Source organism: Erythrolamprus reginae, chromosome 2, assembly GCF_031021105.1.
Source record: "Erythrolamprus reginae isolate rEryReg1 chromosome 2, rEryReg1.hap1, whole genome shotgun sequence".
In the NCBI taxonomy this organism is placed as follows: Eukaryota; Metazoa; Chordata; class Lepidosauria; order Squamata; family Dipsadidae; genus Erythrolamprus; species Erythrolamprus reginae.
The window spans coordinates 250,542,091-250,564,904 of NC_091951.1; the positions used below are offsets into that span (position 1 = coordinate 250,542,091).

The window sequence follows — 22,814 nt, forward strand, 5'->3', positions numbered from 1 at the left end:
GGGCGTCTGTCTCCTTCGTTTCTCTCGTCGTCCCCCCCTCTTGGCACCAGCAGCTCTCACCCACCGGTGCCATACAGGGGGGGGGGGGTGTTGTTTCTGGATATTCCTCGCCCATTAGATCTTCTCAGGTGCTCTCCACCACCGACTGCAGGTCGCTCCCACCGGCCCGAATCGTCAGCGGCTTCAGTCTCACGAGCAGGCAGGGTCACCCCAGTTCCAGTGATGGTCTCTGCTCCATTCAGCTCCGTTCTCTCCGCTCCCCTCCTTTCCGTCGACCCTCGAACCTCGCCTCCACCGCCTCGGCACTGGTCACTCTCACTCACCAGTGCCACGCCAGGAAGCTTGGCTCGGTCCAGCTCTCCACCTTCACAGCTTCTCTCCTCTCTCCCCTCCTTCGGCATTTTCGCTCAGCGTTCAGGCGCGGCCGCCATCTTCCGCGCCTCAGCTGATCGGCACTACAGCCTGCAGCCTCCAACGCTCCCCAGCGTCCCCAGCAGCAGCGAGAACGCTCAGTCTCTGGCTGCTTCAATGGGGGGCAAGACAACAGACCAACCTCGGGACATTTCGAAGCTGGACTGGCCCATCTCCGACGATTTTTGCCGTAGTCTCAGGAGAGCGATAGACCCACCATCTCCATACCGCTCAATATCTGCCCCGCAGCAAAGAAAATGTGATTATTTTGCTTAAACTTGGCAATAAATACTTTAAAAACACAGGTTGCTATTTCGAAGGGGTCGGCTTATAATACCTTCCCATGCATAACTCCCTAGATAAAATGAGATCTTTCAAAAGTCATAGATACATACATATTTCTTGTGTGAATGGATTAGTCAAGACAGCAAGAAGACATGAAAAGCGCCTGGGAAGATGAGCAAATTATCAGCAAATGAATTATATGGGCTCCTCAGTTTGGGCTCAAGACAATGGAGAATATGTTGGCAGATGATGGGACGTCCCCAATCGCATGCTGATTATCATTGGCTCTTTTCATTTTCTCCCACTCTCTGGAAATCAACACAAAATTTGTCATTGGCTCCCAAGGAACAAAATGAAAAACATTTAAACGGGGGGGGGGGGGGGGGGAGAGACGGGAAGACTCTCTAACAATGGATTAGTTCCAGAATTAACTCATCTTCCCAGGTGCTTTTCTTGTCTTCTTGCTGTCTTCTGCAAAATTATTCTACAGCGCTAGAAGCTCTCCCATCATCCACATCCATAAGGCCTTTCATTTTAAGTTTCCAATTTTGACAGGCTTGCACTTCTGGCCTGCTAAATTGCCTGAGAGAATCATTTTAGCTCAACCTACTTTACTTAGCCCTTTTAAAGAATCTTTCACACTCTCACTGGAACAAAGAAAAGGGTAATGAAACATCTGCAAGAAAGCAGAAAGTTCAGAGAATCCAAGGGCCCCTCAGAGCTGACTTCACGCTTCGGATGGGGACAGCTCAGGTATCCTGATATCATAATTAGTACAGCCCAATAAGTGCAACACATAATTTTATATGTTTTGTGCCTATATTATATACAATTACTTTAGTAGGAATCACTAATATTAAGATTAGGAATACTAATCATTAAGGGGCATGCATAAGCGCACCAGTGTGCCTACCGTCCCTGTCCCTAATGGTCCCTTTTATTCATATCCATTTCATGTATTCATAATTATGTTTTTATATCTGTTATCTAATACAGAGGTCTCCAACCTTGGCAACTTTAAGCCTGGAAGATTTCAACTCCCAGAATTGAACAGCCAGCAAAGCAAAGCAAAATTGCCCAGCCAGCAAAGCAACCTGGGCTGGGGAATTCTAGGAGTTGAAGTCCGCCAGGCTTAAAGTTACGAAGGTTGGAGACCTCTGATCTAATGCATTCTTGATGAAATAAAAAATAAATTAATTAATAACTGTTGCATATAGAAAAGGCATTCAAGGTAATCCTTTTTCGTAATCCTTTTGTAAGGCCCGGATATTTATATAATTATTACTATCCAAATAATTATCTTCAAAAGCAATAATCGTTCAGAGCTAATATCAGAAACTTACTTTGTATTCACTGAGGATTCCTTTTCAACTGTTTCTTTAACTCTGTCTTCCTTTAATTGAGAACTTTGCATTTTTATTTTCAGTTCAACCACTTCAGTACATATTCTCTAGATAGTTATTGGCTACCTATTTCTTCCTACCTTCTGCGCCCACTATTCCTACCCACTGAATTCTTTGCTCCATGAAATTTACAGATGGGTATGCTGTACGGACATGCACAAAGACAGCCAAACATAGGTTTCAGATTCCAACATTGATTTGCTCCTTTATTGATTATAATTCCCATGTTTCCATTGTTACAAGGAACCCCATACGAGAGTTACAGTTTTATTCATAATTCAAATGGTTGGGTTTTTTTGCCAGTTTCTGTCATTTTTTGGTTGGTGTCAGTAAAAAAAAAAAAGTCCAATCAAATGAATGGATTTGTTTAATGACCATCATTTTCAGAAATTACAAATTGAATTTACAAATACATGCACAAACAATCCTTCTCTTTAAAATCTGGCCTGGTTTAGACAACAAGGATAGGAAGAGAAGAAAACAGAAAAACACAAAACTGGAAATGTCAGGTTGCTCAGCACTTATCCAGTGAGGATGGTTTATTTATGCAGATGAAATTCATAATCAATGGAAAAACACAAAAGAGATTTTTGAAAAGCTTCCATCCTTCACCCATTTAATTACCGTATATACTCGAGTATGAGTCGATATTTTCAGCACAAAAATGTGCTGAAAAATCCAACCTCGACTTATAGTAGAGTCACTGACTTTCACTGACCTGAAAACTGTCCCAAAGTTCCACAGTTCCAATGTGAAAGGCAGGGAGGAAAGAAACCTCATGGCTGGCAACAGGAGGTTTTTTTTCTTTCTTCTCTTGCTACTGCTGAGCTGCCTGATTGGCAGCAGGCTGAACCAATCACAGCTCCTTCTCTACACAGAAAGGGGGCACTGAGAGAGCTATTTGATTGGCAGCAAGCTGTACCAATCACAGCTCCTCCTCTACAGGAAGCACTGGGGGAAGGGGCGGGAGAGTTGAAGAGACTTTCAGAAGGAAGGAACCATGGATTTCTCTTCTGATCAAGCCTGCAACGCTATTTTACAAGTAAATAAAATGTACAAGTAAAATGTAAGTTACCCATTTAAATTTGATTAACAGGATAGGTTATTTTGTAATAAAATGTTGCTTAAAGTGGGGATAACTGTGTAATTAAACTTTTTCTTCCAACTATACTTATCCTACCCAAGTGGATTGTTAATTCTGACTTTTTTAAAACAATGCAAAGGTTAGGATAATATAATAGTATGAATTTTGTCATTAATCATTTGTTCTACATAATTAATATGAATAGATTTACCTTTTTTTAAGAGTATGGTTTCTCCTTATGCAAGATAAATATCATGTAGAAGAAAGATTTTACAGTTAATGATTGAGTAACCCCCAATTGTTATTTACTGATCTATTGATATAGTAATAATGATTTTCACTTATGAAATACGTTTCAAATGGAAAATCTGAATATTTATCACATGAAGTTTGATTTAAGCAATTGTTTTGAAAGAATATATGAAATCCCTATTATTAAGAAAATTATAATGATATTGTAATGAAGATTAAGATAACAGGTTTTAAGATTAAGATAACATTCCTAAAGATATTTTAAGAGGTTTTTGGAATTCTAAAAAAAGAAAGATTTTGGAAGGGAAGGAAGAAAGATGCAATAAATAAAAAACATTTTGGAAGGAAAAAAGTTATATAATAATCACAACAGGGTTGGAAGGGACCTTGGAGGTCTTCTGGTCTAACCCCTTGCCTAGGCAGGAAACCCTACACTACTTCAGACAAATGGGTATCCAACATCTTCTTAAAAACTTCCAGTGTTGGAGCATTTACAACTTTTGGTGGCAGGCTGTTCCACAGATTCATTGTTCCAACTGTCAGGAATTTTCTCCTTATTTCTAAGTTGCTTCTCTCCTTGTTTAGTTTCCACCCATTGCTTCTTGTTCTGCCCTCAGGTGCTTTGGAGAATAGGTTGACTCTTTCTTCTTTGTGGCAAACTCTGAGATATTGGAAGAATGCTATCATGTCTCCCATGGTCCCTTTTTTCATTAAATTAGATATACCCAGTTCTTGCAACCGTTCTTCATATGTTTTTTTATTCTCCTACAAAAACTCACCATTTTTATAAGTTACCAGTAGCCACTGTATTTTCCACCCTGGAGTTATATTCAAGTCAATAAGTTTTCCCAGTTTTTGTGGCAAAAGTAGGTGCCTCGGCTTATAATCGGGTACAGTGTTCCCTCGATTTTCGCGGGGGATGCGTTCCGAGACCGCCCGCGAAAGTCGAATTTCCGCGAAGTAGAGATGCGGAAGTAAATACACTATTTTTGGCTATGAACAGTATCACAAGCCATCCCTTAACACTTTAAACCCCTAAACTGCAATTTCTCATTCCCTTAGCAACCATTTAGATTATTACTCACCATGTTTATTTATTAAAGTTTATTAAAAAAAATATTTATTAAAGGCGGACAAAAGTTTGGCGATGACGTATGACATCATCGGGCAGAAAAAACCGTGGTATAGGGAAAAAACCTGCAAAGTATTTTTTAATTAATATTTTTGAAAAACCGTGGTATAGCCGTTTCGCAAAGTTCGAACCCGCGAAAATCGAGGGACCACTGTATATACGGTACTTTATAAACCTTCAGAATCAACACCTTAATTGTTTTGTGAATTGTTCTGTTTCACAGAAGCCATATGCTGCATTCCTAGCCTTATTGTGTATCTGCTTTCTTCAAAAACTTTTGCAATTCTTCTGCGATATAAGGTAAGTAGCAATGTAACAATGTCCAAAACCTCTTTTGGAAAGAAATCAGAATCAAGACAGCTAACTCTGCATTTAATCATCTTCTCCATCACAGAAGTTCTACGTTGGGTGGGGTAGAGGTTGAAAATATCATATATTAGATGACATGAAAGACTTTAAATAGGCTAAAGAGGTGTTACCCTAACACATTGGTGATTAACATTTTTATTGTCACTTGCCGAAAGCATACTTGCACACCCATAATGCAATGCATATGCAACACACACCCAGCCTCGCAATTGCCCACACAACTCCCCTGCATGCACCCCGCATATGTGCGCACTCCCCCTACGCTTCCCCACTCCCTGCATATGCAAGTGACCTCCTGCCCCTCCACTCCCTGCATGCATTTTTGACCCCCCATATGTGTCCGACCCTGCGCATGCATGCACATCCCCAAGAATTTAAATATTTAAAAATTATTTTGATTATAAATCCATGTTTTATATTAAAATAATGTATTATAACTATAAAATATTCAATTATTGTGTTTTAATGGTGTCTTTTATGCACAAATTAATTATCCTTAATTTCTTCCTTCCTTTACTTTAAAAGTAACAGATTCTGCATGGTCTCATTTGCAGTTCCTCTCTCTCTCTCTCTCTTCCTAGTCCCAAGTCCCTCCCTCTAAATTCAAGTCTACTTCTCTCAGATTCTCCAAACCACATATCTTTTCCAGCCAACTATTCAGCAATTTCTTTGATGGTGAAAGTTGTCCACACTGGCTGAGTTGGGAATGGAAATGGGACAACCATTCAGAAACACAAATGAATGAATGAATGAATGAATGAATGAATGAATGAATGAATGAATGAAAAAAAAATTCACTCAATCAATTCCAACTTCTCATGAAAGGAGAAGATCTCACAAAGTTGGAATTCATTGAGTGAATTTTTTGTTTAGTCCCACAAACTTTTGTTTCCCTGAAAATGAAACACACCTACCTCCCCTCAAGATCAAACACAACCCAGATGTGCCCCTCAATGAAATTAAGTTTGACATCCTTGGTTTACCGTATTGGGGTCAGGCATGCTTAATATCTCCCTTCTTGATTCTAATATCCTTCAGATTCGGGGGAAATGCCTTAATATCCAGTTTTATGTAACCACAATAATTAGCTGGTGCATTGCAGGCCCAGGAATGGTCTGGAAAACAGTTGAGAGAGCAGTCCTCAACTTACGACCACAATTGAGCCCAAATGTTTTTGTTACTAAATGAGACATTTGTTAAGTGAATTTTGCCCCTGCTTACCACTATCTTGCTACGCTGGTTAAGTGAAACTCTGCCTTTGTTAAGTTAATAGCATGGTTATTAAATGAATCTGGCTTCCCTAATTGACTTTGTCTGTAAAAAGGTTGCAAAAAGATGATCACAACACTGGGACTCTGCAACCGTCATAAATATGAATCAGTTGCCAAGCATCTGGATCTTTGTCATGTGACCATGGGGAGGCCGCAACAGTCCTAAATGTGAAAAGTGGTCGGAAATCACTTTTTTCAGTGCCACTGTAATTTCAGACTTATTAAATGAATGGTTGTAAGTCAAGGACCAGTTGTATCACACTAGTCTACAGCAAAAATCCAGGCAACACTAAACGGAAGCAACAATAGAACGGGTTTGCATCCTTTTGCTTTGCCATTTAACAGTTTTTCAGAGTGTTGCATATAATCATGACACCCATTTCCCCTCCTTTATTACAAGGAAATCTCAACATCTGCTGGAAGATCAATTCCATGAAATTCAGGACCTTAAGAATGAAATAGATCAAATGCATTCTGAGATCAGCAACACCCAGAAAGGGATTCTGCAGTCCACCAAGGAAATCCTTCAGGAAAGTGACTTACCAGGAGAGGAGAAAGTAGGAAGCTGCAACTAATCTCAGAAATTCTCTGGTTTCAATCTTTCCAGATTATCATTTTCTTTTGCACATCTACAGTGGAACCCCGACATAAGAGCTGCTCGACTTAAGAGCTACTCGAGATAAGAGCTGGGAGAGGAGAGACATTTTTTTATTTTATTTTATTTATTACTTGGATTTGTATGCCGCCCCTCTCCGCGATACGAGCCGAGAAGAGCCGGGCTGGCTTACTTTCCTTCCTTCCCGCGCTGATGCAGAGCCACTCGAACAAAGCGTCGCGCCCCTCTGATGCTTTCGGCGGCTTCCGAAGCGACGCTGGGCTCTTTTGCTGCCAAAAGCGTCAGGGGGGCCTGACGCTTTGTTCGAGTGGCTCTGCATCAGCGCGGGAAGGAAGGAAAGTAAGCCAGCCCGGCTCTTCTCGGCTCGTATCCCGGCACTTGGTGAGTGGAGAGGCGGTCGCCTCCCCTGCCGCCCCACTCTGGGGGTCCTTGGCTTCTGCTGGGGGTGGGGGGATCCGAACGCTGTTTTGAATTTCACATTCCGAGTGGCCCAAACGCCAAAGGCGAACTTCCGCACCTCAGGAGTTAGCTCGCAAACGGCGCGGCTGTTTTAAAACATCGCTGCCGGCCTGGGGGGGGAGAGGGAAAGGGGGGAGAGGGGGGAGAGAAAGAGAGAGGGAGAGAGAGGGAAAGGGGGGAGAGGGGGAGAGAAAGAGAGAGGGATAGAAAGAGAGAGAGAGTGAGAGATGCTCAGTGAGCCTTTCTTTGAAGTTGCCTTTCTTTCTTTCTTTCTTTCTTTCTCTCTCTTTCTTTTTCTCTCTTGCTCTCTTGCTCTTTCATTCTTTTTTCTTTCTCTTTCTTTCTTTCTTTCTCTTTCTTTCTTTCTTTCTTTCTCTTTCTTTCTTTCTTTCTCTTGCTTTCTTTCTTTCTCTTGCTTTCTCTCCTTCCTTCCCTCCTTCCATTTCTTTCATTCTCCCTCTCTATTTTTATTTCTCTTTCATTATCTTTCTTTCTCTCTTGCTTGCTTTCTTTCTTGCTCTTTTTCTTTCTCTCTTTTACCTTTCCTTCCTCTATTTCTTGCTTTCCTTTTCCTTCCTCCCTTCTTTCCTCCCTCTACAGGATTGGGTGGCAGTGAAGTTACTCTCCCCTTTCATAAGTTTCCTTGCTTCCTTCCTCTGTTCCTGTCCCTTCACCCTTTCTTTCTTCCTTTCTTTCTTCCTTCCTTTCTTTCTTTCCTTCCTTCCTTTCCTCCCTCCATTTCTTGCTTTCCTTTTCCTTCCTCCCTTCTTTCCTCCCTCTACAGGATTGGGTGGCAGTGAAGTTGAATAAATAACTACAGTTTAATGAATAAAAATAAAAGTTTGCCATGTTGATTGTTTTGGGTAAAAAGAGGAAGGGAAGGAAAGCTCTCAGCTTATCATCTTATTAATAAGTAAAGTTACATTTATTCTTGCAATGTCTTTTTGCATAATTTAGACTAACTTTGTGAGTTTTTTGAGGGCTGGAACCAATTAAAATTATTTACATTAATTCCTATGGGGAAAACTCGTTCGAGATAAGAGCTGCTCGACTTAAGAGCGCAGGTCCGGAATGAATTAAACTCGTATCTCGAGGTACCACTGTATTAGCTACCATAGAATGTCATTTTCCCCCCTTTTAGAAAACTGAAGTCTGTTAGTTGTTCTCATGCCCAGCCTCACTCGTACCAAATATGTTTAAAAAATACAGTAGGGAAAACATTGAACCACAGTGAGGGTTTCTTTCCTGCTGCAAAAGGGTAAATTATAATTTCATACTGGGCACTAGTATTCCATGTTGCATCCAGTTTTGGTCGCCACAATATCAACAAAATGTTGAGAAACAAGGATGATGCTAATTGGGTTTATCTACTCTAATGAAAAGAAGGATTAGGGATGACACAAAAGCAGTGTTCCAATATTTGAAGGACTGCAGAGAGCAGAGAGCATCAACCTGTTTTCCAAAGCACCTGAAGGCAAAACAAGAAACAATGGATGGAAACTAATCAAGGGAAAAAGCAACCAAGAACCAAGGAGAAATTTCCCAACAGGGAGAACAATCAACCAGTGGAAAAGTTTGGACAATCCTAGACCTATGGTGGTGAATCTATAGCATCACGTGAGAGGTGGCATGCAGAGCCCTCTCTGTGGGAATGTGCGTCATCACTCCAGCCTAGCTCCATCACATTTCTTCATCAGTTTCATTTTCAGGGAAACAAAAGTTTGTGGGACTAAAAAAAAAATTCACTCAATCAATTCCAACTTCTCATGAAAGGAGAAGATCTCACAAAGTTGGAATTGATTGAGTGAAATTTTTTTTTAGTCCTACAAACTTTTGTTTCCCTGAAAATGAAACCGACAAAGAAATGCGATGGAGCTAGGCTGGGGTGATGACGCACATGCCCACAGAGAGGGCTCTGCATGCCACCTCTCGCATGATGCTATAGATTCACCATCATAGCTCAGGTGTTTCCCAATGGAGGAGATGGGGTCCTCCTCCTCCTGAAATTCATTACGACACAGAGCCACAATGCAACCCTGGATCGTCTAGGCCAGGGGTAGGTAAAGTTGGCTCTTGTATGACATGTGGACTTCAACTCCCAGAATTCCTGAGCTAGCATGATTGGCTCAGGAATTCTGGGAGTTGAAGTAAAAAAGTCATAGAAGAGACAACTTTGCCTACCCCTGGTCTAGGCTCCTTCTGACCTTCCGGATGTCAGTTGCTTCTCCAATGCGCTGCTTAGGAGAGTCCAACGTGGGTTATACTCTAGTCTTATTGGTAGGGACTGAGTTTGAATTTAAATAATTAATTCTGTCCTGCCCCCTGCTTGCCGCAGAGGGCTCAGTTTTAAAACTCAGTCTTAGAGTAGGGACATTATTTTTATCCTCTCCGACTGACTTCCACCATGTTGGACTCTCCTAAACAATATAAGGTAAGTTAATTTTTAATTATATAATTGTATACCTTTGGCTGGTTAACTGGTCCGCCAGCAAGAACCGCCTGGATTGCTCATATGGGTCCCTTTCCTCAGCACATACAACCCAGGAGATTAAATGAATTTTAATGGGCAAGGAGCCTAGCCCTCCAGGGCCAGGCTCACGGAGGTTAAATTGCTGGTCACTTCAGGCTGGCCTCTGTCCTCAGTGGACATTGCCAACCCCCAAAATGCCCGTTTGAGCCCCCGACTTACCGAGGATGCCGCGAGGGTCCGTCTCTCCGCTGCACCTGAAACCAGCTCCTCCAAAGTCCTTTCTTAAGGCTGACTCTTCAGAGTTTGTATTTCGTGCCGCAGCTCGCCGTGCTAATCAGATGTTCGGCGCTCCCAAGCCCTTTTCTTGACCTCGCTAATGGCGTCCCCCTCGTCAGCCTGGGGGCCGCCATTTTAAAAGCCCCATAGTAACCAGGTTACTAGTGGGCGCATGCACGAGCCGCCGGAAACCTTTTAAAAGGAATCCAGGCTTCCAGAATTTTTTTTTCTCCTTCACTACTAGCTGCCACGAAGTTTAAACAGCTGCTGGGGCTCACGTTACAGGCTGTTTCAGCAGCAAAACACCGGCGTTTTTTCTGTGTGCCTTGAGAAGCCTGTCTCTCTAGTGTAGGCTGCCACCTGGTGGCTTGTTGTTGGCGGTGCGGGACTGGAAGCTCTAACTGCTTCAATGGCTGAGACTAAAGAACACCAACAAGGGGCAGAAGACATTGCACCACCCCCAGCTGTGGTTAAGCCCAAGGACAAGGCACCTTCCACTAAGCCAAAGTCCAAATCCTCCCAGTCTTCTGCATCTGCTAAAGAGACTGAAAAGAGGATTAAAGCTCTGGAAAAAATGATGGAGCAGGCTCAGAAGCAGACCTGGACTCTGCCTTACAATCAATTTCAACAGCCTTGGAGCCTCCCACCCTCTCAAATGGGTATGCCTCCCCAACCCACAGCTAATGCCATGGATATACCAGAACCTGCCCCTGCAAACGCAGACAAAGACTGGTCTCCTGAACGTGGGGAGACACTCCCCCTGCTCGGTGCCTCAGCTCGCACAACAACCCCGGGACAGGATGTGGGGTTGCAGTCTCCACCTCTGGCAAATTCAAAGCCGGTGCCATCTGCCTCCTTCACCCCCATGGCTGCAGGCCTGCAGTCGGGCCTTGACGCTTGGCATCACCTCTCCCCAATGGTGCAGGACATGATTGCCAACGCATACTCGTAGGGCATCGCCACGGGCGTCCAGCAGCAACCTCCTATGCCTACCAAGAGCCAGCAACCAGAGATATGGCCCATGGCTAATGCCCACTACACCTACCAGGACTCGCTGGGGGCTCAGCCCCCGTCACATGATGAGGGAAGTGGGGCAGAGGATGAGTTCTCTGAGGATGAAGAGACATTTACTGAACGACCAGTTTTTACCGGCTTGTTTAAAGCCGCACTGTTCAAAACCCTTTTGCACAAAGCAAAGACCACAGTTAGTCTGGGTTCCACTACCAAGCCTACCGACCCATCAGTAGAGCTGGACCCTACTGCAGGACTTTTTACTGAACCAGAAAAGGAATCCGACTTCATCCCCTCGTCTTCAATTTTCATCGATAATATAAAACACCCGTGGGAGAACTCTACAGCGGCCGCAGGCCCTTCCTCCATCAAAAAGAAGTTCTATGGGTTTGGCCCAAACATTGAAGGATTGCTACAGATCCCCCCTGTGGATCAACTGGTTGCCAATCTTGTTTCCAATGCTGTAGTCCCAGCAGACATGGAAGGCCTGAAGCCGGACGACCGCAAAGCAGAAACCCTCATCCGCAAGTCACATCAGTCAGCAGCATGGGCATTGCGGGCTCCCCATACAGCTTCATTTTTTAAACGCACATCCATTGTTTGGATTAAAGAAATGCAATCCAGACTGGGCCCAGAGGACGCTAGACTCCGTCAGGAATTAACTAAGCTTCTCGCTGCAGCGGAGTTTTCCGTGGACGCAACATTGAACTCCGCTAAGTTCGCTGCACGTTCCATGGCGGCCACTATGTCCTCATGCCGCCTTCTCTGGCTCAAAAGCTGGCACGCTGATGCAAGATCTAAATGGCATCTTGCGGCAGCTCCCTTCAGCGGGGAGAAACTATTTGATGAGTCATTAGACTCAGTATTGGTTGAGGAAAAAGACAAACGCAAGGTCCTCCCTAAGGTTTATAGGCGTCCTGATAGAAGACTAGCACCATATTCCCGCAGACAGACTTTTCGTTACGACACCACTACAGCCTCTACCTTTGCGCAAGCCCAGAGAACCTATGGCCAAGGCTACTATCGACAGGATAGACTGCCCTTTACAGACAGGAATGCGGTGTGGTACCGTTCATACATCCAACCTAAATGCCCGTTTAGGGGTCAACCCTCCAGAAACTTTCGGAAATCCAAATGACTCATCCACAGATGCTCCCATTGGAGGAAAACTTCAAGTGTTCTCCACGCAATGGGAAGAGACATCCTCAGATTGCTGGGCCATAAACACCATCCAATCAGTACTGCGTCTAGAATTCCTTGCCCTCCCGCCCAACCGGTTCTTCAGATGCCCCATCCCTGCCAACAGAGCAGAAAGGGACCTACTCGAACAAGAAGTCCAACACCTGCTGGACATCGCGGCCATCGAACCGGTACCTCTCTGGACCAGGAGGGAAAGGGATTTTATTCACACATCTTCCTAGTGCCCAAAAATTCAGGGGGACATCGTTTCAACCTCAATCTAAAGCAACTGAACATTTATGTAAAGTACCGCAAGTTCAAGATGCAGTCACTCAAATCCATCCTAGCTTGCATCCGTCAGCACGACCTCCTCACCTCCATAGAATTACAGGAGGCATATTTCTATGTACCAATCCACCCGAACCACAGGAGATACCTACGGTTTTACCTGGGAGGTGCCCACTTCCAATACTGGGCCATGCCCTTCGGGCTATCCTCAGCACCCAGGACATTTACCAAGTTGCTAGATGTCGTAATGGCAGACTTACGCCTCCAGTCCATAAGACTCCAAGCCTACTTAGACGACGTCATTATTCTATCCAGGTCGCCCAAACAAGCACAGGTCGATCTATCCATCCGGTCCCTACAGGCGCATGGATTCTCAATAAATCTTGTGAAGAGTCACCTGACACCTACAACATCGCTTCGTCATCTCAGCACAATCATAGATACGGTCAGTTGCCACGTCTTCCCATCACCAGACCATCAAGCATCCCTAGTAGAGACAGTACAATCAGTACGTCACGACCACAAAGTACCACTGGCCTTAATATCCAGGCTACTGGGCATGTTTGTATCATGTATCGACGTGGTCCCCTGGACAAGACTACACACACGACAACTACAATGGTTCCTCCTGCCATTTCAGAAGAACAAAAACAGTCACACCAGCAAGCTGGTTTGATTACCACCCAGGGTCCGCCACTTCCTTCAATGGTGGACAACATCAGCTATCCACCAGGGCACCTGCTTCAAGGAACAGATGTCCATCACTGTGACAACCGACGTGAGCCTCTCAGGCCGGGGGGCACACACGGCACACCAAATAGCCCAGGGCACCTGGACTCTGGAAGAGCTTGCCAACAACAGCATCAACTTCTTGGAGTTAAGGGCGGTATCGCTAGCCCTACGCCAGTTCCTTCCCCGGGTGGCAGGCCGCCCAGTCCTCATCCTCACAAACAATGTGGCCACCTGGGCATATATAAACCATCAAGTAGGCACAAAATCACAATGCCTCATGAAGGAAGTATAGACACTAGTTTCCTGGGCGGAACAACAACTGCAGTCCTTGTGGGCGGAGCACATAGCAGGGACTCTAAACACACAAGTGGATTGGTTGAGCCGGGCAACATTAGATCCAGCGGAATGGCGGCTGGACCCGAACATATTCCAGGACATCTGTCTACGGTTCGGCACGCCACAGGTGGATCTGTTTGCCACCCAGGACAATGCACAGCTCCCCCGCTTCTTCTCATGCTTCCCATCCACAGGAGCGGAAGGTGTCAATGCCCTACACTCCCCCTGACCGGAAGGGCTTCTTTATGCCTTTCCCCCGACGGCACTCATCCCAAGGGTAGTGAACAATCTGCTGGCGGAAAGGGCAGAGATTCTGCTGGTAGTGCCACACTGGCCACGCCGCCCGTGGTTCTCAGACTTACAAGATCTATCGGTCTCCAGACCATGGCGGATTCCGGAAAGTCAGGTATTCCTCACCCAGGGGTCAGTTCACCACCCAGACCCTCAATGGTGGCACCTCACCGTCTGGTACTTGAGGGGTGCCGATTGAGAGCACTCTCCCTACCTGATATGGTAATAGGAACTATCCAGGCAGCCCGGCGGTCTTCAACGACCAGGATTTACGACTCTACTTGGTCAGCATATTACCTTCTGTACTTTAAAGAATCTGGACACATTGCAAGAGTCCTTAGAACAGATCTTGTCCTTCCTCCAGGCAGGGTTCGAAAAAGGACTAGCACCGAACACCCTCCGCCGGCAGGTAGCAGCATTGTCCACAGTACTTCGCCTGGAGAATTTGAGGTCACTATATCACCACCCCTACATTCGAGACTTCCTCCGCGGTGCTACTAACATCAGACTACAGGTGGTGCACAGGTATCCCACCTGGGACCTCCCACTGGTCCTTCGGGCATTAACTGGCCCGCCCTTTGAACCAATGCGCTCAGTTCCACTTCGCATACTCTCATTTAAGACCGCTCTTCTGGTAGCAATTACTTCAGCAGAAGGGTGTCGGAATTATCAGCCTTCTCAGTACTGCAGTATTTATGCATTTTCCATCAAGATAGAGTGGTTCTGCGACTGGACCAGGCGTTTCTACCGAAGGTCAACACACCATTTCACGAGATTTCTGCGCCCAAGCCGCTCATCCTCAGGAACACTGCTGGCATAAACTAGATGTCCGGCGAGCCCTCAAACTGTACATTCGTAGGACACAACCGATTAGAAAATCTGAAGACTTGTTCGTCTCCTTCCTCCCGGCCACTCAGGGACTCAAGGTCTCCTCCCAAACAATTGGACGATGGATAAGATCTTGCATAGCGGAAGCATATATTGCACGGTCCCAGCAGGTACCACAAGGGATTACAGCGCACTCCACCAGAAGTGCGGCCACATCCGCCGCCTGGAACACATAGGCATCAGTGGAGGATATTTGTCGCGCAGCCACGTGGTCGTCCCCAACAACGTTCATTAGACATTACCGCCTCGATGTCTTTGCCTCTGCAGAAGCAGCTTTTAGCAGGAGAATTCTTCAATGAGTGTGTGCCGCTTCTGCTCCCCTGACCAGGCCTAATCCCTCCCTGTCTCCTTAGCTTGGGTATATCCCACGTTAGACTCTCCTAAGCAGCGCATTGGAGAAGAGCCGTTGTACTTACCTGAACGGTCTTCTCAATGCGCTGCGTGGAGAGTCCAAAACCCACCCGGCCTTGTTCTTGCCCAGGGTTGCAGTTCCTTTTTATAGTTCTGGTTTTTTCCTGTAACAAATAAAGTTTTTTTATATAAAGAATATATGTCTATGCCTTCGTTTTAAAACTGAACCCTCTGGGCAAGCAGGGGGCAGGACAGAATTAATTATTTAAATTCAAACTCAGTCCCTACCAATAAAACTAGAGTATACCCCACGTTGGACTCTCCACGAAGCGCATTGAGAAGACCATTCAGGTAAGTACAATAGCTCTTTTCCTGCAGAGCTGCCTGCGTTGGGGTGCCATGCCTCCCTGCCAGCCAGCTGAACTTCGGTGCACTGCTCCTAGGGTCATCAGCCTCCAGATTCCCACCACCCAGCACCAGTTTTGGAGGGGTGGAGAAACAGATGAAGGCAATGAGAGAGAGAGGGAGGGAAGGAGAGAGAGAAACAGAGGGATGGAAACAGGGTGAGAAAGAGAGAAGCAGAGGCAGAGAGGGAGGGAAAGAGGAAGAGAAAGAAAAAGGCAGAAAGGAAGGGAAAGGGGAAGAGAGGCAAGGAAAGAGAGAGAAAAACAGAAAGGGAAGGAGAAAAAGAAAAATGATATTACAAAAGTTTTTCTTTTTTATTGTTATTGGGCATAATATTTCAAAAGCAGAAAAAATGAAGGGGCATAAAAGTGCATTTATCACATTTTTCATAGAACAATTAGCTGAACTCTGCCTTTATCATTTTAGGTAGTAAAACCTCAGAATTCAGGTTAAATTGCCTTGTTGGCACTTTGCGACAAGTGGGTTTTGGCTTGCAGTCTCTAAAAGGTTCGCCACCACTGCCCTAGTCATAGGTTTCCCACTGCTCATGATAGAGATGCTTATAATAAAAGGTGTTCTAGTATGTTTTAAATCTTTATGGTGAAGACAAAACAATTACTCCTTTTGGAGAGTTGAGTGGTATAGAAATTAAATAACATAGTAAATTATGGGATTACCCTTTACCAAAATTTTAAAGGAAATTTGTACATCTCCAACCTGCTACATGAGATAGTCTGTCTGGATTGTTTGATGAGTCTAAGAATTATTAAATCACCTCTCCTTTCTACATACTTTTCTTCTCCACAGAAGTTCCAGCCTTTATGTCTAAAAAGCATGAGTATTGCATAGGGATTTCTGCACTGATATAAATTTTCGTCTTTTGACATTAGCCCCCAAATGCCTGTGTCCCAGGGCTGGCTATAGTGTATGCTTCATAGGCATCATCTTTTCACATACCTAAATGACATATGAAAACATCTTAATGCTATCTAAAAGAATCGTGGTACACACTGTTTTAAGCACCAGCAACCATTCCTCCTTAGCTAAAATCTGATAGAAAAATATTATTAGATACCAGTTAATATTCCTTTATGGGCTATTCATTTGGGCACATTTATTTCCTGTCTTTACTCAGCAAACTTGAGAAACAAACCATTTGCCGAATTGGCAAATTTTGGCTTTTTTGACATGATGCTTTATTGCCCATATTTGTGTATCTGTTGCTAACAGTTGGAATTAAGTCTATGGTTATATTTATAATTTACGATGTCTAACGTATGTAACTGATATTTGTATAAAACATTTCCCTGGTGCATTTTTCTTATCCTTTGCAGGAAATGATTGATATGCTCCATTTGGCTTTTAAGAAGATTTTTGAAGACGATATACAGAAGGCTGACTGGGCTCAAAAGTCAATGTCCTGAAAGATGGAGTGGCTTTGGGTTTGCAACTCACAGCCAGGAGTGTCTTTGCATAAACTGCGAGTTGTGCAGTAGTTACACCCAGTTCTGGATCTTGAGAACCTGGTTGCCCTTGAGAAGTATCTGAAAGCTTCGGTTGATTTAAATGTTTAATGCGCATCACATTTAAATCCCTGAACTGAAGCTTGGGGGGGGGGGGGGAAATAAGAAAGTGATTTGAAATCATATCTGACAGATTTTTCTCTTTCTACACTAAACTCTACAAAAGATGAATTACTATTGGATAATTACAGTATATATGAGTGAATTTAATTTCTGATGAAAAGTTTCTTTATATTTTATTCTGTACTTATTCTAGCCTTTATAAAAGTATCATCTATCTACATGGAGACTACGCGGGAACTAATATTGGGGCTACCTTTGAAAAGTGTTTGGAAACTTCAGATCGTGCAGAATGCAGCTGCGAGAGCAGTCATGGGCTTACCTAGGTATGCCCATGTTTCACCATCACTCCTCAGTCTGCATTGGCTGCCGATCAGTTTCCGGTCACAATTCAAAGTGTTGGTTATGACCTATAAAGCCCTTCATGGCACTGGACCAGAATATCTCCGAGACCGCCTCCTGCCGCACGAATCCCAGCGACCGATTAGGTCCCACAGAGTGGGCCTTCTCCGGGTCCCGTCAACTAAACAATGTCGGTTGGCGGGCCCCAGGGGAAGAGCCTTCTCTGTGGCGGCACCGGCCCTCTGGAACCAACTCCCCCCGGAGATTAGAACTGCCCCTACTCTTCCTGCCTTCCGTAAACTCCTTAAAACCCACCTTTGCCGTCAGGCATGGGGGAACTGAAACATCTCCACCTGGGCATGTTTAATTTATACATGGTATACTTGTGTGTGTGTCTAGTAGTATATGGGGTTTTTTAAATTTTCAAATATTTTAAATTTAGTTGGATTATTTATGATTTGTTCCACGTGTTGTGAGCCGCCCCGAGTCTTCGGAGACGGGCGGCATACAAATCCAAATAATAAATAAATAAATAAATAAATAAATAAATAAATAAATAAATAAATAAATAAATAAATAAATATTGGGAAATTACATGTGAATGAATGTAATTTCTGATAAGAAATCTCTTTATATTTTACTCTACTCATTCTAGACTTTAAAAAACATCTGTCATAAGAAAATACATCTAAATGTTCACTAGAAATAGAAAACAACTTGAGGTTACATAATCATCTGTCTGTCTATCTAGGAGCCACGATTGATAAAGACAGGACATCTAAGTCTTTCGATTTTTTGCACCAGGAAAACTGTTGGTTTCCATTTATCTCTTCAGCCAACCCCCCCTGAAACTATTTTACAGGTGCAGTATTTCTATGATTGCTATTAGTTAATTCAGAAGAATAGTACAATTTCTCAGCTAGAAAAATAGTACTGCCCCGAGTCCAGTTTCTATCACATAACTATATACATGTCATTATTTTCTTCTGGGTGTTTTCTTTAACTTCTCAATCTAGCCTACACTATAGCCCTTGGATTTCCTAGAGATCTTGTATTCCAGATCGAAATGTTGATAAAATCTGACTTCATTTAATTTTAAGGAAAGCTCAGTGCTTTCCTTAAAATTAAAGGAGGCACATATTTGTGAATGGCTCTGCAAACTTTTTCTGCAGTTCTTCACGGCCTATTTTGTTCTGATTTGAAAATCTAACTGTTGAGTATGTACAAAGCAATGTAAATAGTTGAATTTTGTTAGACGCCTCTGATTGGCTAAGACGCTGACAGTTGGGTTTTGGCGGGAAGTATAAAAGTATAAAAGGAGCGTCTGGTGCTGTGTAAAGCCAGACGTGTTCCTTGCTGAAGTCACTTTCCGAATAGAGCTGAATAAAAGAACCGTTTAAACTCGAGCTGCCTCAGACTTTTCACTGGCGACGTCGGACGGTCGAACCTGAGATCTCCACCATGGACAACCTACCTGTCGGAAGAGCTCCTGACTTCTTCGACCCAGAAAAATCTACTTGGGATAACTACATCTCAAAATTCGACATATTCCTAAAAGCTGCGGGCATGAAGGACGCCGACAGCGACATGAAGAGAGCAATATTCCTGAATTATTGCGGCTCAGAGATATACGATCTTGCCCAGACTCTGACAGACCCGTTGCCGGCGAACTCCGTGACTTGGGATGCCTTGAAAACCAAGCTCGCTGCCCACTTCCAACCTACAAAACTGGCCATCGTTTTCCGGCATGAATTCTCCAGAATGAGCCAGCTCAACACCGAATCTATCAACCAATATGCCACCCGTCTTCACACCGTCTTGTCAAAGTGCAAATTTGACAACCCAGAAGCCCAGCTCTTTGACGCCTTGATCTTCGGCATGAGAAATGCAGCCGTAAGAAATAAGCTCCTAACAGAAGATGAGCCTTCCCTGCAAACCGTAATCAAGACGGCTCAAACAGCTGAAATCTCTGAAGCTGCCGCCAAAGAACTCAAGCAAAATGACAAGAAGGAAGTCGTCGCGAAGATCGACACTCAACCTTCCCAATCCAAGTCATCAGACGAGCAAAGTCTACCAGCCAACAGTGAAGACAACTGTTTCCTGCTCAAACATGACACTGCGAGGCCACCGAGACAACCTCGTCCCATCTTTCCCTGCTCCGGCTGCCGAGGAACCATCCGTGCCTGAAATGCCCTTTCCGGGATTCCATTTGCCGCCGATGCGACCAACGAGGGCACATCGCAGAAGCCTGCAGAGCCCCCATGCCAGAAGACTCCTTCTCTGCCCAGCGTCCTCTTTGTCCTAAGGGTCAGCCTGGCCAGCCGCGCGACAACCGCAATCATCATTTTCCAGGACGCAGAAACAACGCAAACACCAACCGAGACTACGCACGAGGTAACTCTGATCATTCAATTAATAGCACGGTAACTAAAGGCTCGAACAAAATTGTGATTTCACTGCTCCTTAACAAGAAGCCATGCCAGATGGAACTAGACACGGGGTCTAGATTTACCATCATGCCTTGGGAAAAACTAAAGTTATATATGCCTCATCTTACCCAGGCTGCTTTAAAGCCAACTGCTCTAGTAATTAAGGATTTTCAAGGGGGAATTATTCCTGTTATGGGAAAAATTGATGTACCTATACTGTTTAAAACTGTTAACTGTATGCTACCATTGATTGTGGTGTCGGGAGCCAGGCACTCCCTTTTGGGGTTACAGTGGATGGCTCCCCTTGGGATTGTAATTACTGGTATTCATAATGTGAGTGACCAAGGGATTCCTAACTTACTACAAGAATTTCCTGATGTATTTAGCTCCACCTTGGGCTCTTACAATGGCCCACCTATATCTTTTTCCTTAGACCCCAAAGTTCCCCCTGTACGGCTTAAACCTCGTAGAGTTCCCCTACCACTACTTCCAAAACTGGACCAACAACTGGATAAACTAATAGGACAGGGCATCTTGGTCCCTGTTGACCAGGCTCCTTGGGAAACCCCCATAGTTACCCCTTTAAAACCTGATGGCTCATTAAGAGTTTGTGCTGACTATAAGTCCACTCTTAATAAAGCCTTACAACACCATCCTTACCCTATTCCAGTGGTCCAACAATTGCTTCATTCCCTGGGGGAAGGGAAAGTATTTGCTAAAATCGATTTGGCGCAGGCTTATCAGCAATTGCCAGTCGATGAACCAACCGCCCTCGCACAAACAATAGTCACACACAGGGGTGCATTTAAATGCACAAGGTTGCAGTTCGGAGTGAGCGTAGCCCTGGGAATCTTCCAGAGTTTAATGGAGAGGCTACTAGCAGGAATAAAAGGCGCAATACCATATTTTGACGACATCTTAATTTCAGGGGAATGTCAACTACAAATAAACCAGAGAATTAGGGAGGTTTTAAAACGACTACAGCAAAAGGGCCTTAGAATCAGGGCAGATAAATGTGTATGGGGTACCCACAGTGTGGAGTTTTTAGGTTATAGAATTGATGGAGAAGGCATCCATCCAACACCTGATAAGATAAAGGCCATTAGAGAAGCCCCAGAGCCACAGAACAAAACTGAATTACAGGCATTTTTGGGCCTTCTAAATTTCTATTCTGTTTTTTTAAAACAGAAAGCAACAGCAGCCGAGCCTCTCCAGAAATTGCTACAGAAGGGAACACCTTGGACCTGGGGGAAAACTGAGAGCGAAGCTTTTGCACAAATAAAAAACCTTTTAACATCAAACAGTGTAGTGGTCCAATAGAGCACCTTGCTACCAGTAAGATTAACGTGCGATGCCTCACCGTATGGTGTGGGTGCTGTTTTGGCACATGTTTGCCAAATGACATGGAAGCCCCGATAGCTTATTTCTCTAGAACATTGTCTAGCGCAGAGCGCAACTATAGCCAATTAGACAAGGAAGCTTTAGCCCTAGTAGCTAGGGTTAAGAAATTCCACAATTATATTTTTGGCTGCAAATTTGAGTTAATAACAGACCATAAACCTTTATTAGGACTTTTAGCACCAAATAAACCCACACCTCCATTTATGTCACCACGCTTAATAAGATGGGCTATATTTTTAGCAGGTTATAATTATGAACTTAAACATAAGGGAGGAAAAGAAATTAATCACGCAGATGGGCTGAGTAGATGCCCCATGACCATAGCAGTAGAGGACCCAGCCCCAGCTGCAGATGTATTAATCTTAGAATTAGAAGAGAACCCAATAACAACCGCTAGAGAGGTAGCTGATCACACAAGACAAGACCCAGAGTTACAGAAAGTAGTCAACTGTGTATTAAAGGGATGGCCTAACGAAAACCAGGGGGATTGTTTAAAAGAGTTCAGAAACAAAAGGCTAGAACTGTCTTATCTTAAAGGGTGCCTTTTGTGGGGAGACAGGATCATAATTCCCTCCAGCTTAAGGAATAAAGTCTTAAAATTATTGCATATGGGGCACCCTGGTATTGTGCGAATGAAAAGCTTGGCCAGAGGACATTTATGGTGGCCAGGGATTGATGCAGAGATTGAAAAATGGGTAGCCACTTGTGATCCATGTCAAGAGTCTAGGCCAACCCCCCCCTAGAACCACACCAATGGAATGGGAACAACCAAAGGGACCATGGTCAAGGATTCATATTGATTTTGCAGGCCCAATTGGGCCACAGTACTTTTTAGTAATTGTGGATGCTTATTCTAAATGGGTAGAAATTATTGCCATGAGCAACATCACCACTAGTGCCACCATTAAAGCCCTGCGCCGTCTTTTTGCCACACATGGCTGCCCTGACATATTGGTGTCAGATAATGGTCCCCAGTTAACTGCCAGACAAATAGAATTATTTTTAGATCAATTAGGCATCAGACACGCCCTCATCTCACCTTACTCCCCTTGGGCTAATGGGTTGGCAGAGAGGTACGTGCGTGTGGCCAAAGAAGCCTTACGCAGGTCAGGACCAGGTGAGGTGCAAGAACACCTTGACCAATTCTTATTAACCCAGCACATCACCCCAAATGCTACCACTCAAAAAAGCCCTGCTGAACTTTTGATGAGGAGAAAACTGAGGACCCCAATAGATAGACTCCATCCTATGTATTGTGAAAGCAAAAATGATGTTGTAAATCCAGAAAGAAATTTGTATTTAGGTCAAAATGTGTTTGCAAAGAACTTTGATGGTGGACTTAATTGGTTAAAAGGGACAATATTACAACAAACCGTGCCAAAGACATACTATGTGCGTTTAGACGATGGCCGAGTGTGGAAAAGGCACATCGACAACCTACGAAGGCGCCAAGAGTCCACACCTGTACCAAACGCCACCACAGCCCGAAACACTAACTTGGATATTCACCCTCGCTTTCTACAGAGGACTTCAACGGATGGACTATACAA

The 22,814-nt window shown here is 44.2% G+C and overlaps 1 protein-coding gene across 1 annotated transcript in view; it reads left to right on the forward strand.

The window, feature by feature from the left end:
• The first annotated feature begins 222 nt into the window (after window positions 1-222).
• LOC139159553 (SUN domain-containing protein 3-like) overlaps window positions 223-22,814 on the forward strand; it is a 28,823-nt gene continuing 6,231 nt past the window's right edge. Inside the window, 8 exon segments of the mRNA XM_070736864.1 lie at window positions 223-601; window positions 1,355-1,449; window positions 4,791-4,867; window positions 6,608-6,764; window positions 10,828-10,830; window positions 16,844-16,925; window positions 18,183-18,274; window positions 18,276-18,296. Of these exon segments, the coding sequence (XP_070592965.1) occupies window positions 223-601; window positions 1,355-1,449; window positions 4,791-4,867; window positions 6,608-6,764; window positions 10,828-10,830; window positions 16,844-16,925; window positions 18,183-18,274; window positions 18,276-18,296 (906 nt within the window).